The sequence below is a fragment of the Carcharodon carcharias genome, chromosome 9 (assembly GCF_017639515.1).
Source record: "Carcharodon carcharias isolate sCarCar2 chromosome 9, sCarCar2.pri, whole genome shotgun sequence".
Classification (NCBI taxonomy): domain Eukaryota; kingdom Metazoa; phylum Chordata; class Chondrichthyes; order Lamniformes; family Lamnidae; genus Carcharodon; species Carcharodon carcharias.
This window is the reverse complement of record NC_054475.1, coordinates 64,803,016-64,811,242: the sequence shown is the minus strand read 5'-3', so window position 1 is coordinate 64,811,242 and position 8,227 is coordinate 64,803,016. Positions and strand designations below refer to the sequence as shown.

Sequence of the window (8,227 nt, the reverse complement as noted above, 5' to 3'; positions counted from 1 at the left end):
TTTGCTCATGTGCACAGGCACTCGCAATGAAAGTTGACTCAGGGTGCTGAAGATTCTTAAAATAAAAAAGTAAAGATATTAAAAATAATGAAAACATGCCCCCTCATGTGACCCTGTCACATGAGCAGGGACATGTTAAATATGTGTTAAAAGGTTTTTTTTTTAAATCATTGGTCCAAACCTTATCCTGCCTGTGGATGAGGTTTTGCCAAAAATGTCTTTTTGCCCACCCGCCAACCAAACAGTTGAACGGACAGGGGAAAATTCTAGTCAACTAATTGAATAAGGGCCTTAATAGAGCACTTAATTGTTGGCAGGCGCACTGCCGACTCCCATGTGTGCCCGCTAGCTGAACTATCGCGTGTCATTTTATGTTCATTCAGATTGGGCGCAGACCCACCCAATGAGAGAAGAATTCTGCTCCTAGAGTACGCCATACAGTTTTGGTATCCTTATTTAAGGAGGGATATACTTGCATTGAAAGCAGTTCAGAGAAGGTTCTCTACATTGTTTCCTATAAATACTGTGTCCTATACTCATTGCAGTTTAGTAGAATGAGAGGTGATCTGATTGATACGCAAGATTCTTGACAGGGTAGATGCAGAGGATTTCCCCTCGTGGGGGAATCTAGAACTAAGGGATAGTTTCAAACTAAGAGGTCTCCCATTTATAATGGCATGAGGAGGAATTTCTTTTCTCAGAGGGTCATTGGAATTCTCTACCCAGAGAGTTGTGGAGGCTGGGTCATTGAATATATTCAAGGATGAGTTTGACAGATTTTTGATTTACAAGGGAGTCAACAGTTATTGGGAGAGGGAGGAAAGTTGAGATCACAGTCAGATCAGCCATGATCTTATTGAACTATAGAAGAGGCTCAAGGGGTCAAATGGACTGCTCCTGTTCTTATTTCTTATGTATTCTCCAGAACTAGGTCCAGGTCTGCTTCGTTCCTCTGGTGTAAACACACTGGATTAACAAACCTCGTATCCAGTGTAAACACACAAAGGGATATATGTTTATGTAAATCTCACAAGAAAATAACAGGATTAACTTGCTTCTGCAGCAAACAAAACATTAGAACAGTTTTTTAATTTTTGCAAGAACGAATGCTAAAATGCAAATCACAAGCCAGTACAATGGGGTTTCAGCCAAGAACCTCATGTGCATGGTCTTCAACTAGGATGGAAATGTTCTTCACATCAGCACACCATGCTTCCAGACGCTCCTTCATGGCAGATACCTAAAGGTTAAAGATAGTCACACATTCAAATTACTTAATATAACCAGGAAATATCACCAGAACAACACTCCCTCATGTGGACATTCGTTCAAAAGATATATTGGGATGTGTTTAAACACCCTGAATACCTCCCCACCTGCCCACGCTTCTGGTTTAATAAGGTTCATTGTAATATCTTGATTGTATATTTAGGGGGCTGGCTATATAGAACAGGTTGAGAATATGACAGATGGATGTGACCACAAATTTGGTTTTTCATATACAAATTACATTTTTATACTAAAATAACAAATTTCAATTTGCTTCCGCAGCATCAAAATCACTTTCAACCTCCAGCCAGCCTCCACTCCCCGAATGGAGGCTGCAGGGCTGGTAACCACCCCCCGCAACCCACCCGAATGGACTCTGCTGGGTTGGGGCTTGTTTTAGTTAAGGGGCTGTCAGAATTAAATCTGACTGCATCATAAACATCCATGGTGAGTATCTGGAAGGAAAGGTATTTAGTAAATCCTTACCAAGAACCGAACAGCAATTCTGATTTTTTAAGCTCCAAATGGTCTGAAACATTGATTCACATGACTAGGTTTAAGTTATTATATCTTAAAAATACTTTAAATTACAAGTTGATATATTGCAACAACCAGTGAGTCACCATTGCAATTATTACTGGAATTGTTGTGGAACATACGTGACCATGTAGTGTAAATCATAGGCTGTGTCTTCTTAAAGAAGGAATCGATACTTATATAGCAAGCTTCACACCCTCAGGCTGTCACAAAATACTTCACAAATAATGGATTAATTTGGAACTGCTAAAAGTAGGCAACTAGAGGTCAGTAAGTGTTAAATGCTGGCCAGGGCAAGTGCATTGCATCCATCAAAACAAGGGGGCTTTAGTTTAACATCTCTTCCTTGGCACTACATTGGGAGTGTCAGCCTGGATTAAATGCTGGAGTTGAGCCCGTGACTTTCTAACTCATAGGTAAGAGAGCTGCCACTGAACAACAGTTCAACTCTTATAAACCGAGTCTCCTTTCTGCTGCTGCGTGTGTTGGACCATAAGGTAGCTCAGAATCTCATCTCTACATAAAATGGTAATCTCCACCCAAAGTTAGAAGGTTTCAGGTTTTTCACTTTAAATTGTGCACCTAAATTTAACAGACAAGTTCATCCAACCCAATTCCACAATGAGTAAATGCCGCTGGTTTAGGGATCACTCAATAATTTCTGCTGTTCTTTTTTTAAAAAATAATTTATCTTTGAGGAACAGAACACATCATGAAGATTATCCCAGGCAGGGCATAAAAGCCAATGAATAAATCCTTTCATAAGCTTGATTGCTTGGAATTAACATTTATAACTAAGGCAGAAGAGGAACTTAGTAACAACTGTGTTCCAGTCAGCCACTCAAGCCCAATTAGATCACCCACTCTAACCTGTCTCTTTCTGAACTTGCTGCACTCCGTTCTCTCAGGTCCAACCCTGACATTGTCATCAAACCTGCTGACAAGGGTGGTGCTGTTGTTGTCTGGCACACTGACCTCTTCCTCACAGAGGTTGAGCATCAACTCGCAGACACTACCTCCTACCTCCCCCTGGACCATGACCCCACCACCGAACATCAAGCCATTGTTTCCAGGACTGTTACTGACCTCATCTCATCTGGAGATCTTCCTTCCACAGCTTCCAACCTCAGTCTCCCAATCTCGGATGGCCCGCTTCTACCTCCTACCCAGAATCCACAAACAGGACTGTCCCAGCAGACCGATCGTGTCAGCCTGTTCCTGCCCCACGGGACTCATTTCTTGCTATCTTGACTCCCTTCTCTCTCCCCTTGTCCAGTCCTTTTCCACCTACATCCGTGATTCCTCTGACACCTTACATCATATCAACAATTTCCAGTTCCTTGGCCCCAACTGCCTCCTCTTCACCATGGCCGTCCAATCCCTCTACAGCTCCATCCCCCACCAGGATGGTCTGATGGCCCTTAGCTTCTTCCTCAAACAGAGGCCCGAACAATCCCCATCCACCACTACTCTCCTCCGTTTGGCTGAACTTGTTCTCACACTGAACAATTTCTCCTTAAACTCCTCTCACTTTCTCCAAATAAAAGGTGTGGCTATGGGTACCTGCATGGGCCCCAGTTATGCCTGTCTCTTTATGGGGTATGTGGAACATTCCTTGTTCCAGTCCTACTCCAGCCCCCTCCCACAACTCTTTCTCCAGTACATTGATGATTGCTTCGGTGCTGCTTCATGCTCTCGTCTGAACCTGGAAAAATGTATTAATTTTGCTTCCAATTTCCACCCCTCCATCATTTTCACATGGTCCATCTCTGACACTTCCCTTCCTTGACCTGTCTCAATTTCTGTTGATAGACTATCCACCAATATTCATTACTAGCCTACCGACTTCCACAGCTACCTCGACTACAGCTCCTCACACCCCGCTTCCTGTAAGGACTCCATCCCATTCTCTCAGTTCCTTCGCCTCCGTCGCATCTGTTCTGATGATGCTACCTTCAAAAACAGTTCCTCTGACATGTCTTCCTTCTTCCTTAACCGAGATTTTCCACCCACGGTGGTTGACAGGGCCCTCAACCGTGTCCGGCCCATCTCCTGCGCATCCGCCCTCACACCTTCCTCTCCCTCCCAGAACCATGATAGGATCCCCCTTGTCCTCACCTATCACCCCACCAGCCTCCGCATTCAAAGGATCATCCTCCGCCATCTCCAGCATGATGTCACCACCAAACACAGCTTCCCTTCACCCCCCAGGCGGCATTCCGCAGGGATCGTTCCCTCCGGGACACCCTGGTCCACTCCTCTATCACCCCCACACCTCAACCCCCTCCCACGGCACCTTCCCATGCAACCGCAGAAGGTGCAACACCTGCCCCTTTACTTCCCCTCTCCTTACCTTCCAAGGGCCCAAACACTCCTTTCAAATGAAGCAGCATTTCACTTGCACTTCCCTCAATTTAGTCTACTGCATTCGTTGCTCCCAATGTGGTTTCCTCTACATTGGAGAGACCAAATGCAGACTGGGTGACCGCTTTGCAGAACACCTTCGATCTGTCCGCAGACATGACCCAGATCTCCCTGTCGCTTGCCATTTCAACACTCCACCCTGCTCTCATGCCCACATGTCCGTCCTTGGCTTGTTGCATTGTTCCAGTGAAGCTCAACGCAAACTGGAGGAACAGTACCTCATCTTCCGACTAGACACTTTACAGCCTTCCGGCTGAATATTGAGTTCAACAATTTTAGATCATGAGCTCTCTCCTCTACCCCCACCCCCTTTCCGATCCCCCCCTTTTTTTTTCCAATAATTTATATAGATTTTTCTTTTCCCACCTATTTCCATTATTTTTAAATGTATTTCCATCCATTGTTTTATTTCTACCTTTTAGCCTTTTATGATTCCTTCACCCCACCCCACCTAGGGCTATCTGCACCTTGCTTGTCCTGCTTTCTACCCTTAATTAGCACATTCCTTAGAATAATATCACCACCTTCAACATCTCTTTGTCCTTTTGTCTGTGACATCTTTTGGCGATCTCCACCTATCACCGGCCCTCTATCCAGCTCTACCTGTGCCCCGCCCCCTTAAACCAGCTTACATTTCACCTCTTTTCTATTTTTACTTCTGTTGAAGAGTCATACGGACTCGAAACGTTAACCGTGCTCTTCTCCGCAGATGCTGCCAGACCTGCTGAGTTTTTCCAGCTATTTTTATTTTTGTTGGTTGATCTGTACCTCAAATCGATTCTCCTGCCTTTGCTCCATATTCCTTGTCACCCTTACTTAACAATAATCTATCCATCTCAGTCTTGAAAGTTTCAACTGACCAAGCCAAGGAAGGGAAAAGAATGTTCCTAATTTTCACTATCCTGTGTGGAAAATGTGCATCCTAATTCAAGGGCTTCAATTTAAAAAAGCAACAAGCTTGACATATGTTTGAACACTACAAAACTGGAAGTTGCTATCTGATAGGTTTTACCTGTTGCAGGTCCATGACTCGCGGCTGAACCCAGGTCATGTGAACCTTATGGTCCACCTCATCAATGCTCCCTTTCACCAGGCCCGCAGATAGTGCTTTCATCACCAGCATTTCAACCTGATGGAACAGAACAAGGACTAAAACGGTGTAGGAACTACCTCACATCAGCCAGCTGAATAAATCCCATCCTTGCATGCCACTTGCCAATGCCAACCTCCCCAATATGGCACCTTACCTACTAGAACATGGCTTAAGATGGGGGTGTGGGTCAATTGCTGGCAAACGTACCGCACTGAGCTCTCTATTAAACTGAATCAGAGCAAGGTAATCCGACTGTGTGCTCATATCAGATATCAGCAGCGATATGGTCTGATATTAGTCTTATTAACCTAAGCTATTTCGGCTGCAAGTCAAAAAGGGTGTGAAATTCAAAAACATGCATAAATGCAAGAAAAATATACAAAAAATACAAAAATGTGAAGATCAATTCTATAGCTGGATAAGTTCTCACCTGGATACCAATTCAGAAACAAGCTGATAAAATAGATGGACTAGAGGCAAACAACCCTGCAAATAGTAATGACAAGAGTTGGACAAAACTTTAGGCCTTTTAGTTAAAACTGTGATTCAGTACAGCCCATTTTATCAACCTTTACTAGTGCCCCTCATGCTCTGAATGTAGTGTAACTTCTGCATTTGAAGGAGACTGCCAAACAGTCTACAATGGCATCTTTATGTGAGCCCTCACAGAGTCAACAAAGTGAGGAAATGGCAGTAGAAGGATTTAATCTACTCAGGTCATTTGCATGATAACATAAATTTATAAATTTCAAATATAGAGAGAAAAAAAACGTTGAAGCCCTCTGATATGGTGATGCAAGACCCATCATGAGCGGAGGTGAATGGATGGGGGTGGTGTGTCATTACTGCAAAGAACAGACTCTGCGCGAGCGCCTACTTAATGATCGAGTCTGAAACTCACCTCATTGACAGATACTTTGGCCTGGTGGGATATTTCCTGGAATGTCATCTGCCGGTGGTTTGCTGGTCTTGTAAACACCATCTCAGAAATACAAAGAACTTCAGTGAAAACAACAGAATGAAAGCCAACAACAAAAACTAGCTGATTAGACAATGTTGGTAATGTGCTTTAAACTGCTGGGGATTTACAATCGGTAGCTGATCACCTGCACCTCCCATTATGAGAGCAAGAGACAGAGAGAACGGGTGGGCAACATGACACACGGGCAGCAGGCAGGCTGGTGTCAGAGAAAGGGGAGGGAAGGAGTGAGTGAGATATCAGTTTATTTAATGTTTCTTCAACCTGAAAGTGCAATATGCTCCCACAAAAGCAGAATGCTGTGGATTTTGGAAATCTGAAATAGAAACACAAAATGCTGGAAAAACTCAACAGGTCTAGCAGCATCTATGGAAAGAGAAACAGAGTTAACATTTCCACGAGGACTCGAAACATTAACTCTGTTTCTCTCTCCACAGATACTGTCAGGCTTGTTGCGATTTTACAGCATTTTCTGTTTTTGTTTCAGATTTCCTGCATCCGCAGTGTTATGCTTTTATCATAGAAACACAATGTGCTGGAAATACTGGCAGCATCTGAGGAGAGAGAAACAGAGTTAACATTTCAGATCAACAACAGGCTGACAAAATGTCACTGCCTTGAAATGTTAACTCTTTTTCTCTCCTCAGATGCTGCCAGATCTGCTAAGTGTTTTCCTATTTTTATTGCAAAATACAGTCAGAGTTCAGTAATGATGGTGAGGTTTGGAGCAGAGTCTAGACACAAACCACAGGATGTGTGAACCCTTTGCAACTGGTAAGCAGTTGATTACTGTTGAGATTCCAAGCTTTTCATTGCCTTCTGGATTTTTCTGGAGACCATGACAATCTCAGTTGTATTTACACCACACACGGTAGTGGGGTTCATTGCAGAGACGTTAAACTGCATTGAACTGGTGACCCTACTGATCAATATAGTGCCTCAAATTCATAATCTTTCCTGATTCTTGAGTCCTCAAAGTATCAGGCTGAAAGATTGGCTCATCTGTTCCTAAACCAAGTGAACGATAATAATATAAGAAAAGGGAGGAATAGGCCATGTGGCCCATTGAGCTTGCTTTGCCATTCAATATTATGGTTGAGCTTCTACATCAAATCCACATTCCAACCCTAACCCGACATCCCTCATTCCTTTGGTGCCCAAAATTAGATCATGGCAGCATGTGAACTTGGTTGAGTGACAGGAAAAAACATAGTGATGACCGATTGTACTTTTGGACCAGAGGAAGGTATAAAGTGAACTTCCCCAGGGGTGTGTACTAGGAATACTCCTTTTCTTGATATATAACAACTAAGACTTGGGTGTACTGCGACACAATTTCAAAATTTGCAGATGATACAAAACTTGTAAGTATTGTGAACTGTGAGCTGGATAGACTGGTGGAATGGGTGATCACGTGGCAGATGAAAGTTAATGCAGAGGAGTGTGAAGTAATACATTTTAGTAGGAAGGGCGAGAAGAAACAACATAAAATAAAGGGTACAATTATAAAGGAAGTGCAAGAGCAGAGAGACCGGAGGGTATTTGTGTACATATTGTTGAAGATGGCAGAGCAGCTTTGGAAAATCACTATTAAGACATTCACAATCCTGGGTTTTATAAATAGAGGCAGAGGATCAAAAAACAAGGAGGTCATGATGAACTTTTATCAGCTGCAACTTTAGTACTGTGTCTAATTCTGGGCACAGGCCTTTAGAAAGGATATGAAGGCAGTGAGTGCAGAGAAGATTTATGACAACAGCTCCAGGGATGAGTTACATGGATAGATTGGAGAAGCTGGGGTTATTCTTCCTGGAGAAGAAAAGGTTGAGAGGAAGTTTGAAAGAGATTCAAAATCATGAGTCTAGATCAAGGGTGTGAAACCTTTGCACGCAAGAGCCGATATTTCAATTTTTTTTTCTCACTCA

General features: G+C 43.2%; 1 protein-coding gene across 1 annotated transcript in view; it reads right to left on the bottom strand.

Annotated features, from left to right (window-relative positions):
• Positions 1–1,069: 1,069 nt before the first annotated feature.
• The window catches only part of LOC121282616 (26S proteasome non-ATPase regulatory subunit 13-like), a 51,105-nt gene continuing 43,947 nt past the window's right edge, over positions 1,070–8,227 (bottom strand). Inside the window, exons 11-13 of the mRNA XM_041196396.1 lie at positions 6,225–6,305; positions 5,243–5,359; positions 1,070–1,240 (exon numbers count right to left, since the gene is read on the bottom strand). Of these exons, the coding sequence (XP_041052330.1) occupies positions 1,145–1,240; positions 5,243–5,359; positions 6,225–6,305 (294 nt within the window). The 3' untranslated portion in view covers positions 1,070–1,144. The remainder of the gene's footprint in view (positions 1,241–5,242; positions 5,360–6,224; positions 6,306–8,227) is intronic.